The 26,417-nt window shown below is 42.6% G+C and overlaps 1 protein-coding gene and 1 long non-coding RNA gene across 2 annotated transcripts in view; one reads left to right on the top strand and one right to left on the bottom strand.

The window, feature by feature from the left end:
* LOC309399284 overlaps positions 1 to 26,417 on the bottom strand; it is a 667,582-nt gene that overhangs the window by 159,034 nt on the left and 482,131 nt on the right. The window lies entirely within an intron of this gene.
* Positions 1 to 26,417, top strand: part of MED13L (mediator complex subunit 13L) — a 132,994-nt gene that overhangs the window by 879 nt on the left and 105,698 nt on the right. Inside the window, exon 2 of the mRNA XM_081966833.1 lies at positions 22,812 to 23,049. Within this exon, the coding sequence (XP_081822959.1) occupies positions 22,812 to 23,049 (238 nt within the window). The remainder of the gene's footprint in view (positions 1 to 22,811; positions 23,050 to 26,417) is intronic.

Raw genomic sequence — 26,417 nt, forward strand, 5'->3', positions numbered from 1 at the left:
CACCCCTGGTCCGCCCTCCTTTGATCATTGTGGGATGGGCAGGGGTCTCAGATGGGAGGGAGGGGAGTTTTAGGGTGGGAGAGGGAGACAGGGAGATGGCTGGGTCCCACTTGTAGGGGGGGGCGACCCATGAGGGCACCCCCTCCCCTTACAGGGTGATCCTCTCTTGCTGAAGGGAGGGCAGCCCCCCCACCCCCCCAAGGTGGCCCGGGGTAACTTTCCCCAGATGGTAAAGATGGGGGGAGGGATGGATAGGGGCGTGTCTGCCTCCCTAGGGAGTTCCTGGTCTTGGGGGTGCCTGGGGGGTGCTTCGAGGGGTCTGCACTGGGAAGGCAAGAGAAGAGGGGGGAGGCATGGGAGGTGGGGCCTGGCATGTGGGGAGCATTTGAGGGGGGGCGTTAAGGGCAAGGGGTAATGGGGGAGGCCGGCTAATGGGAGGGAGGGTTGTTGGGGTCTTGGCCCTGTGGTGTTTAGGGGGGGGCTGAGCTGCAGAGGGTCTCTTCCTGGGAAGGGGAGATCAGAGACAGGGAAGGGGGGGAGAAGAAGAACAAAGGGATGGGAAAAGAGTGAGGGGATGCCCTGGTGCAAGCCCCCCCTCCCTTCTCCACCTGGAAAGAACTTACCAGTCTGCATACCGACGGGGAGGTTTTCGTGGCCGGGATCCGTCGCTTATCTCGGTGTGATGGTCCTAGAGATCTCGGCTGGGGCTTGAAAGGCATGTCTCTTTGCCCCCCTCCCCCTTTTCTTTCTTTTCTTTTCTTTAAAGCGGAAAGGTGATCTTACAGTGTGTGTTAGTGGCCGGGCTGTATTGTGCCTATCAGCTGAGTCTGGTGGATATGTGTGTGTGTGTGTGTATATGTATGTCTGTATGTATATATATATATATATGTGTGTGTGTGTGTGTGTATAGGTATGTGTATGTATATATGTGTGTGTATGTATGTATGTATATAATCACACAGTATTCTTTTTAATAGGACCCTGAGAAGGTCATGATGTTTAAAACAAGCTGGCTGGCTAATCTTTTTTTTTTTTTTTGCTGTGTCTGTAATGATTGATGGGCTGCAGTGGTTTGTGTGTAGATCATGCGCTCCGACGTGGGGTGGGGGGAGCCCACTGAGCTACAAACAAAAGCAAGGAAAAATGGAGTGAATTGGGCCAAGATCAATACTTAACTTTAGCGGTGGGGTGGGGGTGTTAGGCGGTGTGGATTTGCTAGAAAAACCTTGACAGGGGCGTAATGTTGTTTGAAGCTATATAAATGGTCCTTGCCTCTTAAGAAAAAAAAAACCCGGGGTGTGTTGAATTAAGTCCAACAAGAGTTGAAGACACCTGGGTAAATTGGATGTCTGGGAGATGCAATATAATTTATCTCTATCATCAGTGCCAATATGTCAGTGGAAAAGCGTAACATCCAAAAAATAAAGGCCTTTATGCTAGGTTAAACAGAAGCAGTTTTGTAATATGTTTAAAAATTATAGTTCAGTGCATATCACATGAGTGGACTTATTTGATGCTTGGGATTATATATATATATATATGTGTGTGTGTGTGTGTGTGTATTTGTGTTGTATTTGTACTGATAAATAAATAAAGGGAGACTAGTATAGATCTATTTCGAGCTAATTAGCTCTCATCAGCTAGCCATACCCTTACTGGGATTTGAAATTGTATATATACACACACACACACACAGATAGATGTGTGTGTGTGTGTGTGTGTGTAAGAATGCCCAATTAACCATGAAAGTGTGTTGACTTCAAGCAGCTCTGTCTTGAGGCACCCTGATGTATCATTTGTATTTTAATTCCCATCTTGCAACATGACTGTACAAAAAGCATTAGGATGCTTGTAATGGTCTCTGAATTAAGTTTAGCCTCTTGCTAGAGAAATAACCATAGATCTAGGCCACAAGTCCATTGGAATTACCCAGAAGTAAAACCCAGTTGGGTTCAGTGGGCGGTCCCTTTAAAGAGGGATGTCTAAGAATTGTGGCCGATAGCTCTTTTTGTTTGTTCCGCCCCTATTTTACATCAATCAATCTCCCTTTTCTTAACCTTGGTGATTTTTTTAAAATTTATTGCACAGATATTGAGCATATGGAAACAAAGAACAATCACCCTGCAGTTGTTTTTCTACAACTAAGCATATGGTTTCTGCCACCATAGGGAAAACACACTAATGGACTCTCCACTGCAGCAGAAAACATCAAAACTTATATATCCTTCTGATATTAATTGCATGACATCAGCGTGACAGTGACTGCTTTCATACTAGGAATCCATCATTTCTAATAATAACTCGTTTCAAGATACCCTCAACCATTGATCGAGACATATGAAACTGTCAATTAAACCAATTGTTAGTGGAAATATCTGATGCATGTTACTAACTCCCCCCCCCCTGGAAAATTATACCAACAAATTTAGTTTTAAGCTAAACTGTTTAAAAACAGTTAAAGTTACTCCAGGTTTTATCATTAGGACAGAATATTTGTAGCTCAGGATTGGTGCTTCTCTGGGCTTCAGTGGTTTTCTTGTAGATGTTTCATTACTTAACTAGGCAGCATCAACAGTGTACCAGACTTTGTAATAACAAACACTGTTGCTAAACAAAATTGGAAATACTGCAGGGTAGGGAATGTCCTTTTTGCTTGAAAAGTTTTTGCATAGATGAGATGGCAGTTTCTTTTGTTTCCTCCAAACGAGCTCTGTGGAAAACAGTGGTATTTCAGAAGTAAACAAAATGCTGGGCTTTGTTGTTTTGTCAACACAAATATTTTTTGAATGTTTTTGCTTCTAAAATAGTAACCGAATCCCCTATGCAATAATTGTACCTTATTATTATTGTTGACATGTTTTGAATGTGATGTGTGCGTAGTTTGCACAAAAGATAACAGGTTGAAGGATAGGCTGGGATTCTTAAAATTCCTATAGGAACAGCATGCATTCATCTTAATTTCATATATTTATGATTGGTAGAGATTGGAAGAATTTCCGTGGCCTCAGCTGATTGCTGTTGCTGGGTTTTTTTTAAAAAAATAAAAAACACCAGCTTTTAGGATAATATTATGGTGTGTTTCTGTCTCAACTAGAGTGCAAATAGGTTTATGTTTTATTCTGGCTAATTGAATAATAGGGACTAAAACCAGCAATGTCTTGTGACAGCTCAATATGTTAAGACATTCACTCTGGCATACTTTGATGAAGTGCGCTGTAGTATGTTTATATTATGGCATAGTTGAGTGTGTAGTAACTGTTAGATCAAATAGAAATAAAGCATAGAAGTTGTAGACCGAGTTAGTTACAATAGACAGACAGAGCAGTCTTGGATTGATAAGCTGAGGAATGTTATTGGAGCATGCATTACTGCCTTAGCTGTGTTGTGTATGGCATCATCTGCTTCTGTTTTCTTGTCCAGGAATATCTGCAATCCTAATTACTAGGTAACTCATAGTTCAATCAGAATACAGCTGGAAGGGACCTTGGAGGTCTTCTAGTCCAACCCCCTGCTCAAGCAGGAGACCCTATATTCACTTCAGATAGTTGGCTGTCCAGTCTTTTCTTAAAAATCTTCAGTGTTAGCACCCACAACTTCTGGAGGCAAGCTGTTCCACTGGTTAATTGTCCTGACTGTTAGGAAGTTTCTCCTTAGTTCCAGGTTGCTTCTCTCCTTGAATAGTTTCCACCGATTGTTTCTTGACCTGCCTTCTAGTGCTTTGGAAATAAATTGACCCCCCCTTCTTTTTTGTGGCAGCCCCTCAAATACTGGAATACTGCCATCATGTCCCCCCCTTAGTCCTTCTTTTCTGTAGATTGGCCATACCCAATTCCTGCAACTGTTCTTCGTACGTTTTTGTCTCCAGGCCTTTAATAATCTTAGTTGCTCTTCTTTGAACTCCCCACCCCCACCCCCAAGTCTCAACATCTTTTTTGTAATGTGGTGACCCAAACTGGATGCCATATTCCAGATGTGGTCTTGCTAAGGACTGAATGAAGTTGAAGGATGGATGGTTTTAACTGTTCTAATTCCATACATTCCTATGGCCATGCTGGCTTGCCTGCTTTGAGAGGAAACTGTTCTACCTTGAATTTCAGCTTTATACCCACGACATGATTTTAAGCAGACATCAATCAGGGCCAAAGCTTTATCATTTACCTTGGTGTTGTAACTATGGGACTCAGCCGTGCATGTTCACCATTACACAACATGTGTGAAAGGCCTGTCATTTATTCTGATAGGCTTAAGATGTAATGGAACTGAAGATGTGTATTAAATTTGTAAACCTCTGTAAAATGTTTTGGTTTGGTGCTTTAGCTGCAGTAATGATCTGGTGTTTTTTTTTTAAATTAGTGCCTGACATTTTTGCTCTGGAGTTCTGTCTAAATGTTTGAGACACTTTTATATTTATATAAATTATAAATATAATTTCTGTCTTTCTTAGTTTTCCTGTTTTTAATCTTTTAAGCAGTGTTGCCATCTGTCAGTGGACTTTGAGATGGATTAGAAATTATTTCTCCCCCCCCCCCCCTAATGAAGTAATTAGAAAAATAAAAAGAAAACCATCATCTAGGCATTAACCTTGATGTTTAGGCTGTTCCTTCTATTATCTTGAGCTTAGACTGTTGAGTGGCTAATGCCGGGCCAAAGAAATAGGAATGTGGCAGGCAAAATGCATGAATTAGAATTACAGAATTATAGAGTTGGAAGGGACCTTGGAGATCTTCTAATCAACCCTCCTTGCTCAAGCAGGAGATCATTATACAATTCCAGAGAAATGGTTGTCCAGTCTCTTCTTAAAAACCTCCAGTGATGGAGCAGTTACAACTTCTGGAGGCAAGCTGTTCCGCTGGTTAATTTTTCTCACTGACGGGAAATTTCTCCTTAATTCTAGTAATGAATGAAGAAAGAAGCCCAATCTTTGGAAGAGCTGGAGGGACTTAAGGGGGGGGGGGGGGGAGAGGATTATAAAGTGAAGAGTGATGTTTTGCAAGACAATTTTCCTAAAATACGGGAATGTTGCATTCTTTCCCCTTTCTTTGTCTTTCGAGTTTTTGACCCCTTTCTTAATTCCGAACATGGCTCCTTTCAAAAATGACGCTTTTTTGTAAAAGATTTTTTTTTCTCTCTTTAAAACAAACATTTCATCATTCATTAATCAATGTGTTGTCTTGAGTACATTTTTTGGGTGTCATAATAGTTATACCTTACCACCGAATTCTTTATATACATCAGGACCTAGTTACCTGCAGGATCGTATTCTGCCCCATACATCCCTACGACCCATCCGCTCGCACAGAGAGGGACTTCTCCAGGTGCCGTCTACCAGACAGTGCCATGGGGCGGCGCCTAGGAGCAGAGCCTTCTCTGTGGCGGGCCCAGCCCTGTGGAATGACCTCCCCCCGGATATTAGGACCACTACTGACCTCCGCTCCTTCCGTGTCAAGCTCAAGACCCACCTTTTCCAAATAGCTGGCCTGGCTCGACCATAACTTCGTAACGCTCCTGATGGGTTTTTTAATTTAGTAATTTTATTAGGGGATTTTAAATTGTATTTTTAATTGTCTTTCACTTAAGTCAATCCTCCCCCATGCACATATGTATATGTCTCTGTTCTTTTGTATATATGTTTGTCTTATGTGTATTTTTTATCCGTTTGATTGTACGCCGCCCCGAGTCCTTCGGGAGAGGGTTGCGGCTAATCAAATAAAATTATTATTATTATTATTATTATTATTATCTATTTTTATTTTTAACATTACAACTTAACACATCTCCTGTTGCAACATTTCCCTTCCTAAATTATTTAATTGTATACTTTTTATCCAAAATATACTTTTTTATTTCAAAAATTACCTGCAGGCCAACGTAAGAGAGGTGAATAATTGACAGCTTCTTTGCCATAAACTCTTCTTTTTAACCACTGCCAGTTTCCCAGTATTGTAGACAGAAGGGAAACTAAATGGTGCATCAGCCTGATTTCATGTGCAGGTGGTCCTCAACTTATGACCACGATTGAGGCAGGATTTCTGTTGCGAAACGAAACAGTTGTTAAGTGAATGTTGCCCCGTTTTGCAACCTCTCTTTCCACAGAAGTGAATCACTGCAGTTGTTAGTTTTAGTAACACCGTTCTTAAGCGGATCCAGTTTCCCCATTAGCTTTGCTTGTCAGAAGGTCGCAAAAAATGATCGCATGATCCCGGGACACCACAACCGTCATAAATATGAGTCAGTTGCCAAGTGTCTGAATTTTGATCATGTGACTATGGGGATGCTGTTTTGGCTGTAAGTGTGAAAAAGGTTTTTTTCAGCGCCATTGTAACTTTGAATGTTCACTAAATGAACTGCCTTTAAGTGTCTTCTTACATAGGATTCCCACTGAAAGAATTAGGTTTTGCCTTTGATAATACTGAAATCTATCCAGGGTTTTTGTCCACCCCCCCCCCCATGCTGCTCAGAAGGTGGAAGAGAACCCTTAAGTCCTCCCCTCCCCTCTGACTGATTGTTCTGACTGAGGTTTCCAAGAGCATGAAGCAAACTCCTTGTCCTGACAAAAACCCCTTTTATGTGAATTCTGCTCATTCACCTCCAGCAAAGTCTTTCTAGGGAGGATTTACTGTCACAGACTTTATCTGGCTTGGAGAGCTACCAGGCAAGGAATCTTGGAGAATCACAAGCCAATTAAGAACTAATGGTCTCCTGCAAACTCCACTCCGCTTTCGCTCCTCTTTTATTTCCTCTGGGAGGGGGCCATTCATTGTCCACCTGTGGCCTTACTCCCAAGCTGACCCCTGTTCTTTAGCTGTTCCCTTCCTTTGGCAACTCTGCGCTTGCACACACTGGGAACAGGCTCCAGCTGTTCTTCTGCCTCACTGATGTCTGATTCCGAAGGCAGCTGATAACGCATACGGCCTTGGCCCCCACTCTGCCTCCGACACAGAGCCCTCATCAGAGACTTCCCCAGACTCCAGGACTGGCCCATGTTCCTCTCCAACCTCCTCACTGTCCGAATCTGCTGCCAGCTATGCTGGCTGCTGGAGACCCACAACACTAATGGGACAGAAGCCCTTAATTGCTTCCGGCCTTCAATCAGATAAGGAGGTAAAGCATAACTTTGTAACTCGTCCCCTCTTCTGTAAGTCTTGAAATTCACATGGTCCGTTTCCATTTTCATTTAGCAGGATTGTTGACTTACAAGAAGCAACCCTGCAGAAATGTCTTGCACACCTAAACTTGATAATACCAAGGCACGCTCAAAACATGCTGTAGGATTTCATAGCTTTGTTGGCGAGACCAATCGGTGCATTGTTTTCAAGTTGGGTTTTTTTTTTTTCCTCCTCCTCTGGAGAGATACACGTAAATTTGGCCTCCTCCAAGTCATTTTCTTAGAATATTATTCATTGTTGGCTGTGACTCATTTCCTGTAGATGCTAACTGCTTAGTGTTCTGTTTCATCCTGGCTTCATTCAGAAGTCAAGGAGCATTAATTCGTGCTTTTTCAAAAAGTTGAAGTAGGCAAAGAAAAACAAACTTCTTATCTGTATCTCTCACCTTGTCTTGTTCTCCCTGTCGCTTCTGAGGGTATTAAATTCTTTCGCACACATGAATAAGAAATCCTAAGCTAGCAGGGTTTTGTAAGACCGTGTGATACTATCAGCCAGCGCAAGTATCATGTTTCTAGTGTCAAATTTGTTTGGTTCCTGCATTCTTGATCCGAGCTGACCTTTGAAAACATAGTTTCCTACAACATTAGTAAGCTGAATAAACAAGAACAGTCATTCTCTAAAGCTAATGGCTTTGGACAAATGTTTCAATTTCCACATTTTCTTACTTTTTTCCCCCCATGAAGAATGCATGTTGGAAGAGTGAAAGTTCATTGGCTGCTCTGTTTTTTCATGTCCTTCTTGGACTGAAGTTGTATTTTTTTCCCCAGGAATTCCATAACTGGTGTGTCTCTGAATAAATTTGTCAGTTTTTAAGATGCTTCAAAAGACGTTGATGTTTTTAATAAGGTAAAGTTTCCCCTCGCACATCGGTGCTAGTCGTTCCCGACTCTAGGGGGCGGTGCTCCTCTCTGTTTCTAGGCTGAAGAGCCAGCGCTGTCCGAAGACATCTCCGTGGTCATGTGGCCGGCATGACTCAATGCCAAAGGGGCACGGAACGCTATTACCTTCCCACCAAAGGTGGCCCCTATTTTTCTACTTGCATTTTTGCATGCTTTCAAACTGCTAGGTTGGCAGAAACTGGGACAAGGAACGGGAGCTCACTCCGTTATGCGGCGCTAGGGATTCGAACCGCCGAACATGCCCAAGTCATGTTAAGATTTTGTTTGAAGGAATTTTGCTTTATGGGTGAACTGGTCAGATATAGATACATCGCGCTGATCTTGGGCATTTTTCACAGTAGGGTTTGTGTTATTAAAAGACTAAATGGTGGTAAAAGGCATTTGTTTTAAAGTATTGACTGTACTGTATTTCTCTTGTACAATAAGCAGTTATTTAGGTTTAATTTTGTCAGTTTCCTCTTCGTTTTTCTATCAATCACAAAGCTTGTTTTAACAAAGCCCCCCCCCCCCCAGCTAGAAATAAATCTTTAGGTACCGAAGGTCTTGACTTACCAATAACATTTAGAAATCAAATAGGTATTTTTCCCCCCTGGAAAATTTGTTTCGAAGAAAACTTGGTGCCTGGATTCACACTCTATGTTGAGAGCTATAATGTGGTTTCTTTTTCGCTTAACACTTGTATGAATCCTACATTGTGGTTTTTGTAAACAGCTTTTTTTTGGGGGGGGGGGGTTGGTCTTTTCATTCTGTATAAATCAGTCATTGGAAATAAATCAGTCATTGGAAATTCGCAGGAGATAAGAATTGGATTGTCAGGATAGATAAATAAGTGAAATGCCCAGGGAGACATAGAAATGACCCTACAAAAAAGATGCTACGCTTACGGACAATCCTGGATAGCATTTGTAGCTCACGCAGCTTCTGCCGGAACTGTGCATAAGTGGGGCATAGTATCTTCCCCTCAATATGATTGTGAGGTCTCACATCAAACAGTAGCTCACATTGTGTCCAGCTGTAATCTGAGGGCGTATACCTGATTTCATTTTCATATTAACAATACGGCAGTTCAGTGGTTAGATGGCCTAAGACCCATGATGGCAAACCTATGGCACCCAGGCCGGAAGTGGCAAACAGAGCCATCTCTCTGGGCATGCCAACTGTCACCCGTTGCTCTTCCGGGATCCGGCTCCTGCCAGCTGGTCTTTGCGCTTGTGGGTGTGCTGGAAACCGGAAGAGTAGCTCCCTGGTGTGCATGTGCCCACCGGGAAGCTGAGCTTCCGGTTTCCGGCAACTGCCTGCACGCCGGCCAGCTGGCGTTCATGTGTGAATGCGTGCCATAAATCAGAACCCCAGGTGACTGGCGCACATGTGCACACTGGAAGGCAGAAGCTCAGCTTCCCGGTGCACGCATGCGCGGCCAGGAAGCTGCTCTTACGCTTTCTGGCGCTCCCCTGTGCGCGCGCCCAAGCTCCTGTTTCGATAATCAGTGCTAAAAAGGTTCACTGGCCCACACATTGATATCTGAAGATAGATCGTTTCAATTTATACTTTATTGTGTTGTACTAAACCAGTGTTTTTCAACCTTGACAACTTGAAGATGTCCGGACTTCAACTCCCAGAATTCCCCAGCCAGCTGGCTCGGGAATTCTGGGAATTGAAGTCCGGACATCTTCAAGTTGACAAGGTTGAGAAACACTGTACTAAACTGAGCGAAATGTTAATATACAGGTTACTAACTCACAATAATGCAACAGCCCCATGGTCATGTGATTTGCAGTCAGATGCTCGGCAACCGACTCACATTTATGACGGTCACAGCGTGTTCCAGGCTCGCGTGATCCTCTTTTTGCGACCTCCCGACAAGCAAAGTCCACGGGGGAACCAGATTGACTTAACAACCGTGTGACTAATTTAACAACGGCAGCGATTCACTTCTAACAAATGGGGCAAGAAAAGTTGTGAAATGGGTTGGAACTCACTTAGAAAATTCCTCACTTAGCAGACAGAAATTTGGGGGCTCAGTTGTGGCTGTAAGGTGAGGACTCCCTGTATATGTTTTATACGCCATATGCTAAATAAATAAATAAGAAATAAATAAGGGACGCGGTCGCTCAGTGGCTAAGACGCTGAGTTTGTCGATCAGAAAAGTTGACAGTTCGGTGGTTCGAACACCTAGGGCTGCGTAATGGAGGGAACTCCCGTGACTTGTCCCAGCTTCTGCCAACCTAGCAGTTCGAAAGCATGTAAAAATGCAAGTAGAAAAATAGGCACCACCTATGGTGGGAAGGGAACAGCATTCCATGCGCCTTTGGCATTGAGTCATGCCAGCCACATGACCACGGAGACGTCTTCGGACAGCGCTGGCTCTTCGGCTTTGAAACGGAGATGAGCACCGCCCCCTAGAGTCGGGAACGACTAGCACATATGTGCGAGGGGAACCTTTACCTTTACTGCACCTACTGTAAATATACAGGTGGAAGAAAATCTCAAACTGAAAGAGGCCAGACCGACTGCTTCTACTGCCCGGAAGAATTCCCTTTTGTGCGTCTAGCCTTTTGTTTGCAGATCGTGTGAATTCTTCTGCCGAGTCCATTTCTTTGGAATCGAAACCGCAAGTCTTGATTAATGTGTCCAAACAAAGGGAGGCTACAGTCTTAACCGCTTAAAAAATGAGGAAACGGATCCCCGTGAACGCATCAAGCGCCACTTCAATCCCGAGTGAGCCCACATACGATTTGCCCGTCATAATATTGACAATTCAAATAGTATCTTTAATAAAAAAAAAATACACGTTGCGGTACTGTAGTCCTTTAAAAAAAAAAGCATTTCCCCCCTCCTTTTTTCTCTCTCCTCCCCTTCCTTCCATTCAGCTCAGCCATGATGTCACTCAGTGGCTTTTCTGCTTAGGCAGCAATTGTCCCTCAGGAAGGAGAGTACACATTTTATTTTAGGAGCAGAGCTATAAATTGTGTGTGTGTGTGTCTCGGCAGACTTAAAAAAAATCCTTATTTGCTGATCGCACATCTGATAGATTTTCTCGTTTTAGTGCGGCTCCTGTAGGACGTGGCCTTCGTTCCTCTCCCCCCCTTCTTCTTCTTCCTCCGTTTAAACGCCTCCTGATGTTCTTCATCCCTGTTCCTCTCCCTTTGTGGTGGCGGCAACAGCACAGCAGTGTCGTAGAGAATTTGCAGAAGAGGGCATTGTCTAGAAAACAAGATCTCATCTAAAGGGCCTGGTCTTTATTTCCTGTGTGTGTGCCCGCCTCATTTGAAGGTGCAGATTATCCTTTGGAATGATACCCCCATCTACATTGGGGCTGAAAACAGGGTTCTAGCAAGAGGCTAGGCATCTCCCTTTAGTTATGTCATTAAGCTTTGCTCTTCCCCCCCCAAAAAAAGAAATCAATTTTTGACTGCTGTAAGGTTGGTGGGGCTTTCAAAGCGAGCCCCCTTGCTGGATTCTGGCTGCTCGAACAAATGCTATTTATTTAAAGGCTTTGTTAGAAATATAGCCCTCCTTCTAGGCAGCTTCCCCTCGGCTTGATGTCTTTCACGATACTGGCTTATTTTTAAAAAGTAACTCTCAGCTGGTACAGTCAGCATATTTGGAGGGTGCCCGATTGCTAAGGCCACTTATAAAAAAGACGTTGAGACTCCAGAAAGAGGGCAGCGAAGAGCAGCCAGGATGATGAGGGGACTGGAGGCTGAAACATAGGATGAACGGGTACAGGAACTGGGCATGGCTAGTCTAGTGAAGAGAAGGACCAGGGGAGACAGGAGAGCAGCCTTCCAATATTTGAGCAGCTGCCACCTTGTATTCAGCAAAGTAGACATACCCAATTCCTGCAACTGTCCTTTCTATGTTTTAGCCTCCAGTCCCCTAATCATCTTTGTTGCTCTTCTCCGGTCACTAAGTGGAATGGCCATCGTGCTCACCATCTTCGGCTTTTTTTGGCTTGCTGGACCTGCAAAAGTCATGAGCGCGAGGATTGGTTGAGAAGTTATACTTTTGATCTCCATTGCAACTGCGAATCGTTGCTGTACGAGACCTTCGCTAAAACTGCGGTCTTAGTATTTTTTTTCTTTTTCTTAACGTTGCATTATAATCGAAGAATTGAAGGAAAGTGGCGATGTTGACTTCTCTGGAGATCTCAGCACGTTGCAATTCTTCTCTGGGCGAACGAGGGTGAGGAAGCGGGAGGCAACCCTTATATCAAAAGCTGCTTTGATGTCAGACTTAATTGTGGATTAGGCTTGCTAATTGCGTGCCAAACTGGAAAATCTAGGCGTAATTTGGAACGGTTGTACATTTTTCTGCTGAAATTGTGGTAGGACAGTTTTCACACTGAGATAGCTTTTGATTGTATAAGAAGGAGAGGTAGTAGGCCTACCCTTGGGTAAGCTTAATTGTAGAGTCTGTTAACACAGTCATTTTAAAGGTGCAAAATTGTGTGAAAGCATATAAAGGTAAAGCTTCCTCTCGCAGATATGTCGTTCCCGACTCTAAGGGGCGATGCTCATCTCTGTCTCAAAGCCGAAGAGCCAATGCTGTCCGAAGACGTCTCTGTGGTCATGCGGCCGGCATGACTAAACACCGAAGGCGCATGGAACGCTGTGCTCCCCCCCCAATGATTTTTTAAAAAAATATTGGGCCTATTTTTCATTTAATTCAAGAAACGGCTTATTTTAGGTTGGGCTTGTTTAATGATATGCCACAACTCAGAAATTAATTTTCCCCCCAGACAAACCTGTGTTGGGTTTGCCACCTCATATCAAGAAATCATTCTTATTTATGAATTTTAATTTTCCGAATCTGCATACGGATACAGTGGTTGTGAAGAAGAAATACATTCTTCTGTGATTTTAGACAATGCTTTTTTATTTTTCACTGCAGCAAACATATTTTAGAAAAGGCATTTCTTCCTGGAGGGAGGGAGGGAGAGAGAGAGAGAGAGAGAAAGAGAGAGAGGGAGAGAGAGAGGGGTGTGTGTGTGTGTGTGTCAGTCTCTGGTGCCTCCTGCGAATGGTTAAATCTGCCGCTTGATTAATTGGAAGCACACTTTTAATCAATTAAAATGTTTAAAATCAATTCATCTAGCTAATGAATGGAACTGATCTGGTTGGCATAGGTTTCCTATTTAAGTTGAAATGGATGGGATGAAGTGCTTTTTCAGCTATTTATTGGGCTCGGGCATTTTACAAAAGGAAGTCTTTATACATATGTTCGGTTTTATTTTCAGTGACATCTTCAGATCCACTCAGCAGGATCAAATACCAAGGTCAGGTGCTGGCTGACCTTTGTAGTGAACCGTTTTCTTCCACTACGAATTCCGTTTCCCACGTTGCCCTCGAGCAAAGCTCACCTCCTCCAAATTTCTTGGAAATAATACAAAATATTTTGCCATTTCCACTTACAGGTTTGCGGTGCTGGGTTTCTTAAATTCTCAGTCCAATTTCTCTGTGGTCCTGAGATTTCCCGGCTTCCCCCATCCAATAACAAAATAATTTCAAACTTGATTTGCTTTCTTGGTGATCAGCCGAAGGTTGGTTAGATATTGCTGTGGTTGGGGATTTCCGCTCTGACATTGTGACCCTGTTTCCCTGAAAATAAGACCTCCCCAGATAATAAGCCCAATTGGGCTTTTGAGCGCATGTGCTGAATTAAGCCCTCCCTAAAATAAGCCCTCCCTGAAAATATTGCAGCCCAGCAGCAGCCAAGAGGTGACCTCCTGCACCTCAAAAATAATAAGACCTCCCCGAAAATAAGGCCAAGCGCTTATTTCAGGGGTCAAAAGAAAATAAGACCCTGTCTTATTTTTGGGAAAACATGGTATATTATTTTACACACTTTGGAAAAAATATAATCTTTTCATTTGGCCAAGCAACATGATCAGGAATATATTAACACTGAATTCATTGACAGATTTTATGGCTTCTGATTTCCCATTTATAGTTCTGAAGGCATTTTCAATACAGTCAACATTTGAAGTTGCTTGTCAGTGAGAAGGGCGGCGTATACATTTAATAAACAAGGAAATATTTTTTTCCCCTCACTGTAAAGGGCAAGAAAGGAGAACACCTCTTCATTCTTGTATTTTGCCTGGAATCAAGAGTCATTCCAGTAGTTTTCGCCTCCCCTTATCCAGTTTTCTTCTTTCTCATACCAGTGGTCCTAAGTCTGAAAGCGACTTGGATCTTCTCTATCTCCGTGGATTTGCTCTAGGGCAGTGATGGCTGGTGCATGCGACCCCTCGCCCCCCGCACAGGTGCACGCATCTCCCGCATGTGCGAAAATCTGGCTGGCAGGAGGCACGCGCGCATGCACGGTGGAGCTGAGCTCTCAGTGCCTGCAGAGAGGTCTACGTGTGCCACAGGTTTTAGGGGAAAAATATTGGGTGTAGGAGGGCAGCTCCTGTGATGTTTGTGGGGAATGCATTTAGGGATTCCTGGGCAAGACCGTGAATTTGTAGCGTTTGCAAATGTGAGTCTGCGATAGGCTGACTCTGGAAACTGCCTAGAGAGGGCTGTAAAATCACTATGAAGCAGTATATAAATCTAAGTGCTGGGTGGCGGTGAACAGGCGCTCGCGCGGCTTGGTATCAGTATAGATCTATTTCAAGCTATTTAGCTCTCATCAGCTAGCCATATCCCAGTAAGGGTATGGCTAGCTGATGAGAGCTAAATAGCTTGAAATAGATCTATACTAGTCTCCCTTTATTTATTTATCAGCACAAACACACACACACACACACACACACACAATATTTCTTGGTAAAAAGAATGTCTATTTGGTTTTTCCTCATGTTATGTTCAATTCGGAATGCCTATTTATTTCTCCCAAGGAAAGGCTTCTTAAGGTTCCTGTGCAAATATATATTGAGGTTCCAAGAGATCAAAATAGTAAGGCCGTTGCAGAATTTGAACAGCTAAAGACTTCGTTATGGAATTCTCTTGGTCTCTTTGGGAGTTAATTCGAAAATGGCTTAATTGGTGAAAATTAAGCGGCTTCTGATGTTAGAATGGCAACTTCTTGGAATATAATAGCTTTTCCCAATCAGATGGTGTTTTTCTTGTTCTATTTTACTGGAGGAATCAGTGTTTAGAATGTTATATTTAGTGGGTTTTATGCCCTTTGATATACCATCTGTCTTGTGGACAAGTGCCAGTATTGCTGCTAAAAGATTAAGGCTGGGTGGATTATATTTTTCTCTCTGCTGCTGTGATTATGGTATAGCTTGCATTTAAGCACTGGTGGCTGTTTGGTTATGTTACAAATTGCGATGACTGATCTTTGCTAAGTTACAGAGAAAAATAAAAGCAAAGACTCTGCTTTAGTGGATCTGGTTGTAACTTGTCTTCGTATCCCAGGGCCATAGATATTTGTGTTTTTTTAAAAAAAACAATGTAATAATTTATTAACAGTTGCAATCTTTTTTTTTTTTGCTTGTGAATGACTGAACTTGCAGTCTTTCAGATCCAGTTGATAAGAAGTTTAAAAAAATCAGATGTCTAGGAGATTCTTAGTCACCTATTGCATAAGAATGTAGGTCACCCATGATTTTATTTGGCTGAAAATATCATTCTGTGCATTTCTGGTGCTCAAAACCATAATCTGTCTTCCTGTTAAGTTGGTAGCCTTGTTTTGTAGTATTCTAGGAAAATGAATGTCAACGGATGAGAAGACTTATTTCCACCTGTGTTTTCTGATGCAGTGTTTTTGCCCGTAGTTTCTTCCGTTATGATAAAAAGCATTTCTGAGCTGCAGCGAGGTAATACATATTTATTTTGGTTAGCCTTATGGAGATAAGATGCCTTGTCGAATGTTTTGCAAAGTTTATTTCCACTAGCGCTGATGCAATTGATAGACAGATATCTTAAATCGCTATGTAACACATAAAGCATTTGGCAGAATCGCTGGGAGCACATAATTTATAGATGACATGATAGAGACAGATGCTTGTTCCAGAGAGTCATCTAATAGTACATTTCTTAAAATGCGTAATTAAAAACTGAAACGAGAGCGTTGGATCTGCTCTTAACGCCTGTAGCTGCTGTCTTCTAGTGAGATAGTGGATCTTTCAAACATGTCCTGCCTTTTGCTAGCATGTATTTAATGTGTTTTCAGTTAGAAGGAGAGAAGGGAAGATGGGTGGTCTCGTCCATGCTGATAAAGGTTGCTTGGAAACAAAGGCAGTACCCCCCCACCCCCCCAGATGCCCTTGGGTTATTTATTTTTTTAAATCTCTGGCTGGTTTAGATTGGCTGAGATAGCTGTTACAGGTTTGGATTTTCACTCGAGATAAAATAATTATGGGTTTCTACAGATTTCTGCCATTGAAACTTTAGAGATCGTTTCGTCCTGAAACAGACTTCTTAAGGAAATTATCTTCCACTGTCTAGGCTGTGTGAACGAAGCCAGCGAATTCAACTTTGGGCTTTCACATGATACAGCTCTGTTAAAAAGTAACTGGGAAATGAATTAATTGCTTGCTGCAGAGAGGTTATAAAATGGTTGATTATTTTCATAGGAGGCGATTAAACGGATGACAGGAAAATTTCCACCACTGTATTTGGAGAAAATGTTCCACTTTCTTATTAAGAAAAAAAAGAAGAGTGGAGTGTGTGTGTGCGTGTAAAATATTTTATTATATTTATTATATTTTATTATATTTATTATATTTTATTGTATTTTATTATATTATTATTATATTATATCTTATATCTTATTATATCTTATTATATCTTATTATATTAATATTATATTATATTATATTATATTATATTATTGTTATATTATATTATATTTATTATGTTATATTTGTTATATTATATTATATTTGTTATATTATAATATAATATAATATTATATATATTATATTATATTTATTATATTATTATTGTATGCATATATGTTCCAGCATAACTCTGGAGTGCCTCAAGCAATTTCAACCAAACTGGTACAAAGATGACTTACCCACCGGAAACAAATACTGTATGTGTCTGTCTGTGGGTGTTCTAGCATAACTCTGGAACGCTTGGCCTGTTAAGGAGAGCGAGTGTGGCATCCTAGAGCGGCAATTGTTTGTAATGTCATGGGAGGGAGAAAGGAGAGCCTGGGCCATTAAGGAGAGCAAGTGCAGCGTCCTAGAGCGGTAGTTGTTTGTGATGTCACTTCCTTTGCAGCTTGCTCTGGAAAGCCAGCCGTGATGATGTTCGGCCTCCGTGCCAGGATCGTAGGCAGGGTGGGAACGCACGGGAGGGGGAAGGGAGAGGGCAGGGATGATGGGCATGGGATTAGGGGGAAGAAAGTCCCCTCTCAATGCCTCCCGGTTCCTATATTTGGATATCAGTATCAATTAGAGCGGGCTTTTGTAATGCACATTTTTGAGGCAACTACTGTCTCTAGAGATGTTGACGTTATACCTTGAATGCCTGCGCAGCCTCTATTTATTTGCCAAGAGAGAAGATTAAAAGCAACTGTGCATAATTCAAGCATGCTAAATTAGACCCAGTTGCATGAAGCCATCGGGGGAAAAAATATTCAAATTCAGATTTTTGGGGAAGGCATGCATCACTTCGATGGTGAAGCTCCAGTCTCTTACTTGAGGATTTTTGACTTTATTTTAAAGGTGATTCCCCCCCCCCCCTCCATTGAGCCCTGTTTGGGTATGATTTAGGTCCCTTTAGAATACATGGGTGTTATTTTATCGGTCCTGTAAATCAGAACTAGTATAACTTTCCATTCATAGTATACAGCTCACTGTCCAGATCCTGTAATAAATCAGCCACTTTGCTGCTACTTCTCTTAGTTTTCCTGCCTCTGGTAAAACTGTTAGCCTTAAGGGCAACTGGAATTAGCGCTTCTTAGGCCAACAGAGACCTTGGACATAGATCTTACAGAAGTCTCTTTGCAGAAGACCGAAAAAGAACTGTGACTCGCCACTCCAACGAATCCTCCCTGGGGAAAAAACTTGAGAGATCAGTCAAAGGGAAGGGTTATGCCTGAAAAACCATTTAGACCAAATAGCTTTTGCACAAGATAGAACATGGAATAATAGGGCTGGAAAGGCACCTTGGAGGTCTTCTAGTCTAACCCCCAGCAAAAACCCTATCAAGGTAGCACCTCGAGTTACAAGAGTTCATTTAGCAATCGTTTAAAGTTACAACAGCATTGAATAAAAGTGATTTATGACTTTCTTTTCACACTTACGTCTGTTGCAGCATCCCCCTTCCCAATGATCACATGATCGAAATTCAGATGCTTGGCAACTGACTCAGGTTTACGACGGTTGCAGAGTCCCAGCCTCATGCGATCCCTTCTTGCGACCCTCTGATGAGCCAAGTCAATAGTGAAGCCAGGTTCCCTTAACAAACCGTGTTCCTAATTCAACAGATGCAGTGCTTCACTTACCAAGGGTGGCAAGAAAGGTCGTAAAAGGGGGCAGAATTCACTCAACAACTGTCTTGCTAAGCCACATATATTTTGGGGCTCTATTGTGGTCGTAAGTCAAGGACTACTGTACCATTCTGGTACAGAATGGCACAGTGGTTAGTGTGCAGTACTGCAGGCTATTTCTGCTGCCTGCTGGCTGCCTGCAATTTGGCAGTTCAAATCTCACCAGGCTCAAGGTTGACTCAGCCTTACCTCCTTCCGAGGTGGGTAAAATGAGGACTTAGATTGTTGGGGGCAAGAGGCTGACTCTGTAAACCGCTTAGAGAGGGCTGTAAAACACTGTGAAGCGGTATATAAGTCTAAGTGCTATTGCTATTCTGGACAATTTTTTTACATATTCTTAAATCATACTTTTTAAGGGACATGGTGGCTCAGTGGCTGAGATGCTGAGCTTGTCAATCAGAAAGGCCAGCAGTTCGAATCCCTAGCGCCGCGTAATGGAGTGAGCTCCTGTTACTTGTCCCAGCTTCTGCCAACCTAACAGTTCGAAAGCACATAAAAAATGCAAGTGGAAAAGTAGGAACCACCTTTGGTGGGAAGGGAACAGCGTTCCCTGCTTCTTTGGCGTTGAGTCATGCCGGCCACATGACCACGTAGACGTCTTCGGACAGCGCTAGCTCTTCAGCTTTGAAACAGAGATGAGCACCACCCCCTACAGTCGGGAACGACTAGCACATATGTGCGAGGGGCATCTTTACCTTTGCAATTTAATAACATTACTTTGCAATTTTAAAGCCATGTAGACTTTAATACGCAAGCTGGGGAATTCTGGGAGCTGAAGTCCACATGTCTTAAAAAGTTATCCAGGTTGCCCCGCCTTAGATGAAGCCTTTCTTCTCCAGTATCTCTCTTCCTGTTTCCTGTTTTGACACCACTGTATTTTCATTCTGAGTTCGGTGAGCACAACAGTTTCTCAAAAGGTTTCCCCACATCGTCAATAATTCTCGGCAGAAAAACAACCTAAGTCCAGTAATAAACGACGTTATTTTTTTTTAAAAAAAATGATGAGCACGGACCTGAAAAAGTCAGTAAAGCCTCCATTGCAAATCGGTCCAATGGGGAATATCAAAATCTGTCTGTTCCCTCAAAATAAGGATAGCAGTTTCTGATGGCGGAAGCAATAATTTTAATAACGGTCCACCTTATAGATTGCGCTTGCACAAGACGTGAAACTGAACTGAAATAAGGGTGGGCGCACTTCGTAGTTCAGCATCTGCGAGGCAGACCGGCATTTTAAACCGTTACATGGTTTATTTATTTTGGCCAAGTGTGTTACGTAAACAAGGCACTTGGGTTTGATTAGGCTGGGTTTCAGAGGCTAACATGCGACATGATCCAAGTTGTGTTATTTCTACTTATTTTCTGAGCTTCCTTGTAAAGTTACGTGACCCAATAAATACCGGCTGATATCTAATCATTTTAAGGTCTCAGAAGCCCAAATCTCGTAGAAATCTACCTACAGTCAACTCTCTCAAAAACATTACAGGTAGTCCTTGACGTACAACCACAACTGAGCCCCAAATTGATGTTGTTAAGCGAGATTCCTGTTAAGTGAGCCTTGCCCCATTTTACAACTTTTCTTGCCACGGTTGCTAAGTGAATTGCCACAGTGGATAAGTTCGTCGCACAGTTGTTGAGCGGATCTGGCTTCCCCATTGATTTGGCTCGTCAGAAAGTGGCGAAAGGGGACTCACCTGACCTTGGGTAGGACACCACAATGGTCGTAAGTACAAGTCAGTTGCCAAGCGTCTGAATTTTGATCACATGAGCATGGGGATGCTACAGAGGTCGTCAGCGTGAAAAAAGCTCCCTTCACGAATGTCTCACTTAACTGTGGCAAGAAAGGTCGTGAAATGGGGCAAAACTCAGTTATCAACTGCTTCGCTTAGCAATAGAAATTTGGGGCTCCATTGTGGTCGTATGTCGAGGACTACCTGCAATAGCCTCTTTTGTTCCTTTTCACATTGTTAGGTTGGCATTTGCTCTAAAATTTGTGTGTGTGTGTGTGTGTGCGATTTGGAGGAATTATCATTAAGGATTTTCTATGGCTTCTTTTGGCTTCTTTTAACTTTAGCTTTAAATCTGCCTCTGGTGGAAAGTGTATGATTGAGGGCAGTGGTAAATTAAGCAAATAGCTGCTTTCACAATTGTGAGTGTGCTGGCGGCTGCAGAAATGCCCATCGGTTGTTTCGTTAGAGAATAAAAGTCAGTGGACGCACCATAGAATCTCACCTGATAAATTGCCTTTTCTTTTCATTTACTTCAATGCAGAACTTACGAATTCCCATCAATCAGCAAAATGCAGTGTGTTTGTTAGCAGCTGTTGCTGGTGATTATTATAATTTAAGAAAGTGGCAGAGATCAATAGAAAGTGATATATATGTATGTGTGTGTGTCTATGTGTGTGTGTTTGATTGTCTTGGCAATGTTTCGGCGAGGTCCCACTCGCCATCTTCAGGCTGGTGTTTCCGGCTTCGTGCTTGTGCGAGTAAAGCATGGTCAGAGCTGCCGTCTCTCTATAAATCTTGGTGTGTGTGTGTGTGGAGTGCTGGCTTTGTTGCTGTAAGTGGGTTGATTGGCTGTGTAGTTGCATCCTGATTGGTAGATGGAGTTGATGTTTGTAGATTGGTCGGCTGTTTCGTATCATCCTGTGTGGCTGAGGTGCTGGCTGTGTGTCCGTTGTTCTTTTGTGTTGTAACGACCTTGGTGGTGGGTGGGGCTCATTTGTTGACTAGGGCTGGTTTCCAGATGTCTGGTAGGTGGGAGGTATCGTCACGGTTATTCATGTTGTGGGAGTGTTTTTCTATTTCGATGGCTTCCATAATTATTCTCTTGTTAAAGTGTTCAATTTTGGAGATTAATTTGGTTCCTTCAAAATCAATTTCATGTCCTGTTGCTTTAAGGTGCTGGAAAAGGGAGGAAGTTTTTTCTTTTTTTCTGACTGCGTTCTTGTGTTCTGCGATGCGTACATTTATTCTCCTATTAGTTTGTCCAATGTATGTGGCAGAGCAGATTTTCATGGTATGTTGTAGACTCCTTAGTTTTCTAGCTGGATCTTGTCTTTGGGGTTTCTTAAGATGTTGGCTATTTTTTGGTCAGTGTTGAAGGCTCTCTTGATATTGTGCTTGTGGAGAATTTTGTTGATTTTATCTGTGGTGCCTTTGATGTAAGGGAGGAGGGTGATGCCGTTGTCCTGTTCTGTGTCTCGGTTCTTGGGGGGGGTGTCTCCTTTTGGATTAGGTTGGAAATTTTTTTTCTTTGTATATGTGTTTGTATATGAAATAGTTTTCTTTGTATATGTGTGTGTATATGAAATTGTTTTTCTTTGTGTATGTGTGATTGTCTTGGCAATGTTTCGGCGAGGTCCCACTCGCCATCTTCAGGCTGGTGTTTTCGGCTTCGTGCTTGTGTGAGTAAAGCATGGTCAGAGCTGCCGTCTCTCTATAAATCTTGGTGTGTGTGTGTGGAGTGCTGGCTTTGTTGCTGTAAGCGGGTTGATTGGCTGTGTTGTAACATCTTGATTAGTTCTAAACTTTCTTTTTTCCTTCCTGTTTTTTCTTTTCTTTTGAAGCTAAATATATTGACTGCCAGTTCAGGGGTCCATGTTTTATGCAGTTAGTAATGCTCAGGATTTTGACTTGCAAAGAATGTCATTTTTCAAGCAGTAGCAGGTTTAGCTATACTATTTCTAATTGAACTGAATTTGCTTCATATCCTGGCTTAGAATCACTGTATTCTGAAGGCTTATTTTTAAATAGTTCTTATCTGCTTCTAAGATCTTCTAAGACCCGCGTTTTGTTCTAAGAGGCTAAAACGTACGAAGAATGGTTGCTGGAATCGGGTTTGTCTACTCTAGGGAATAGTCTAGTTACAGGGTGAGTTACTCAGTTACTGAGTGAGACCAGGGTCACTCAGTGAGAACTTTTGCCGGGCAAGCGATAGTTACTTTTGTACAGCAGACATACGGGTAGTTCTCTTCCCTCTTTTCCAGGGGGATAAAAGGGTAAATACAGTTTGTTCTGTAATTTCATTTATCCATTTATTTGGTTAATAGCTTCTCCAGTTTAAATAGGGCAACTGACCATCGAGTGGAAATATTAAAGGGGAAAACAATCCTTTCCGTGTTAAAACTATTTTCATTTGGATGATGCTTTTTGTAGTTTAGCAGCTTAAGGTTTTAGAATCCCGGGAAAGGGGGACGGGGTGGGGGCAGAAATAATCCTGCAAATCAGTTGGCTGTAAAAACTATGGTTTTAATAACATGTTGCTTTTTTTAAAATTTTATTTCCTGCAGGCGGAACTGACAGGCATCAAGTGGCGTAGGTACAACTTTGAAGGTCATGGAGATTGTGGACCTATTATATCAGCCCCTGCTCAAGATGACCCAATTCTCTTGAGTTTCATCCGATGTTTGCAGGCCAATTTGTTGTGTGTCTGGCGCCGTGATGTCAAACCAAATTGTAAGGAGCTATGGATATTTTGGTGGGGAGACGAACCGAATCTGGTAGATGTCATACACCATGAGCTACACAGTAAGTATATAGATATATATAGATATATATTTCCTCCTCGACTTCAGCTCTAATTCTACAATGAAAGCCTCTGTTTAATGCAGTTTGTTGACTATACAGGTAGTCCTCGACTTACGACCACAACTGAGCCCGAACTTCTTGTTGCTAAGCGAAACATTTGCCAAATGAGTTTTGCTCCATTTCGCAACCTTTTTTTTTTTTGCCGCAGTTGTTCACTAAATCACTGCGGTTGTTAAGTAACACGATTATTAAGTGAGTCCGGTTTCCATTCCTTTGTCAGAAAGTCGCAACATCTCGTGACCTCGACCCTAAAGCCGACATAAATACAAGTCCAGTTGCCAAGTGTCTGAATTTGGATCACGCGGCCACGCAGATGTTGCAAGAGTCATGAGAAAAATGGTTGTAAGTCATTTGGTGCCATTGTAAACGGTCACTGAATGAACGGTTGTAACTCGAGGACTACCTGTATACATCGAGAGGTATAAAGTGGATCTCCATTCTGGTTTTTTTTTTTTTTTTTTTTGAATGATGCCTCGGATGAGAAAAAAATTGGATTGGATGCGAGAACGTTTGTGGTTTGGGACGGGAGTCCTTTTGAGTAAACGCCAAATGTGCATATTGAACTAAAGTAGATCAGTGAAGATTATACAAGGCTTGGTGACTCATATAATCCTCCATGTAGACACTTAATCGCCAGTTTAAAATCTTTTTGTTTTTTTTTGCTTTTGAAATTACGCGAACGAAATGTGGATGAATTGGTACGTTTGTATGAGGAATCAAATCTCCAATCTGTTGCAAGCTTTGTCTGTTGTGGCCCGCCAGCGGCCACCAGAGCTGGCAGCAGATTCAGACAGCGAGGAGGTTGGGGAGGGACATGGGCCAGTCCTGGAGTCTGGGGAAGTCTCGGAGGAGGGCTCTGTGTCGGAGGCAGAGAGGGCGCCAGGGCCGTGCGACAGTTATCAGCTGCCTTCGGAATCGGACATCAATGGGGCAGAGGAACAGCTGGAGCCTGTTCCCAGTGGGCGCATGCACAGAGTTGCCAGACGAAGGGAACAGCCAAAGAACAGGAGTTGATTTGGGAGTAAGGCCACAGGTGGACCTGCCTGCAACTCCTCCGCAAGCCTCCAGCTGCTTGGTGGAGCGTTGCGCAGGCACCGTTCGCACTATGTGCGTGTGCGGAAGTGCCAAAGGCTTAAAGGACAGGTAAGGGGTGGGTGGGTTCTCCGGAGCACCGTACCGGAGCAGTACTCGGTGCTCCAGACAGGCTCTGGTACGCCCGTACCAGGGCATACCGCCTGCAACCCACCACTGATGGTCAGCCTGGCCGTGTTTAAGGTCAACTCCTTTGCCATTCACTAAAATCTGTGTGTTTGCATCCTTCTGCTACTTTGGAACCTGGTGAAATAAGATCACATCACGCAGATTCAACCCCAGGGTGGAGAATACGGCGCACACAGAAACCTGTGTGGTCTCCTTGTACGCTTCCCTCCCCCCTTAAATAAACGCAGGCAGATAGTAAGAAGGACAGATGTGGAGAAGTGGCGTCGTATAAAGCAGAGCCTCAGCCTCCCACATTAGGTTTTCTTTCTGAAGCCCTCTTCCCCTTTTCTGACAATCAAAGGCCAGATGTAGGTCAGTGCCTTTTTGGGCAGTGTGTTCAGATCAAACCTTAGCACTACAAATGTTAACCTTGTTCACCGTTGAATTGTGTTATGGGCTAAGAGCTTCTTGGGTTTGCCGAATTGGGCTATTGTTGCCAGCTTTTCTGAAGGGTGGGGGGATCCATTTTTTAAAATGTTTTTTATTTATTTTCATATAAATAACCACATGTATACCATTACATAACCAATACTATTTTGAATTATTCACTGTTATGTCAATTCGTCTTACCATCCAACCCGAAAGACTATTATTTGCTCTTCTGCTCTCCATACACCATATTTATACCCTATCCACCGCTTTCTTGTCTCTTCTCCCTCTCTCCTCCTCCCTACCTCCTTTCTTCCCTCTGTCATCCTTTTCTTCTCTACTTCCCCTTCTTCTCTTTCCCCTCCTTCTTTCTCTCCTCCACTTCCCCCGCCTCTCTCCTAACCCCTCCCTTCCTAAGGGGAGATCCATTTTTGAAGTATGTTGGGTTGGTTCCTAATTTTGAAAAACACCAGACAATGAAAAATAGATGCAGCTTCTTTTAAGCTTTGAGAGATTTTGATAGTTACCTGTTTTCCCCCATTTCTTGTTAAGTGAATCTGGCTTCCCCATTGGCTTTGCTTTGTCTCCCGTCATAAATATGAGTCAGTTGCCAAGTAGCTGAATTTGGAACACATGACCCTGAAGATGCTGCAGTGGTCGTTAAGAGTGGAAAACGGTCATAAGTCGCTTTTTTCAGTGCCGTTGTAACTTTGAACGGTCCCCAAATGAACTGTCGTAAGTCGAGGACTACCTGTACACAATCTGTTTCTGAATTTGGGGAAATATTCCATCAAGCATCTTCACAACACCCAGCTAAAGAAGTTTCTAAACCTTCTGCTCTGAATAAATGCAGATTTTTTATCCTAGAAGCCAAATGGAAGCTTTCTAGTTTTGTTACCCCAGTGAAAACAAACCCTCGTGCAGCTTTTCAGCCATGCCACCTTTCTTGATTATCAGGTGAAAACTCTTTTATTAGAAAAATAATGCCGTATTTGTGTAATCCTGGCTTAAAATGAAACAACACTGACCTTTTTTTTGTGTCTGCCTGTTTGTTTACTAATGATCGGTGATTATAGTTTTTGATTGCCTTTTGTAAGCTGCTTTGTTGGCTGATGAGCAGGATAAAATATATATATTTGACTAAATAAATTAAAACAAGTGAGCTGTTTAATCTGCAAGGTGAATGGCTGGGGTAGACCATCTGGGCCCTTCCAGATGTTGAAATGTAACTCTCCCCCCTCGTTGGACATTCTTGCTGACTGGAACCACAATTCATATATCATTTATTTAATTTGTTTTTATGGAAGAAAATCTATATGGCGGCCCAAGTCACTCTCGATGTCTCCTGTGTAGGAGATGCAGACTGAGCCTGAAGGAAGGGTCAAATGTGTCATCAGTCTCAAATCTCTTTGCACCCTCAGGAGACTTAAGTCCAGCCCACCTTGAGCTCCATACCACCAATTTGCTTTGACTGTTAGTAGCTCAGATTCTTGCAATGACCTTTGCAACGAACCTTTATATTGATTTGAACTGCCTGGATTTCCTGATTTCTTGTGCTTGACATCTGAGCACTTTACAAAGATATTACTTGAGAACAAACTTGTAACAGTTCATTTAATGGCCATTCAAAGTTCCAACTGCCACTGACTTATGACTGTTTTTCACAGCTACGACTTTTA

The sequence above is a fragment of the Natrix helvetica genome, assembly GCF_964273705.1.
Source record: "Natrix helvetica genome assembly, chromosome: 14".
Classification (NCBI taxonomy): domain Eukaryota; kingdom Metazoa; phylum Chordata; class Lepidosauria; order Squamata; family Natricidae; genus Natrix; species Natrix helvetica.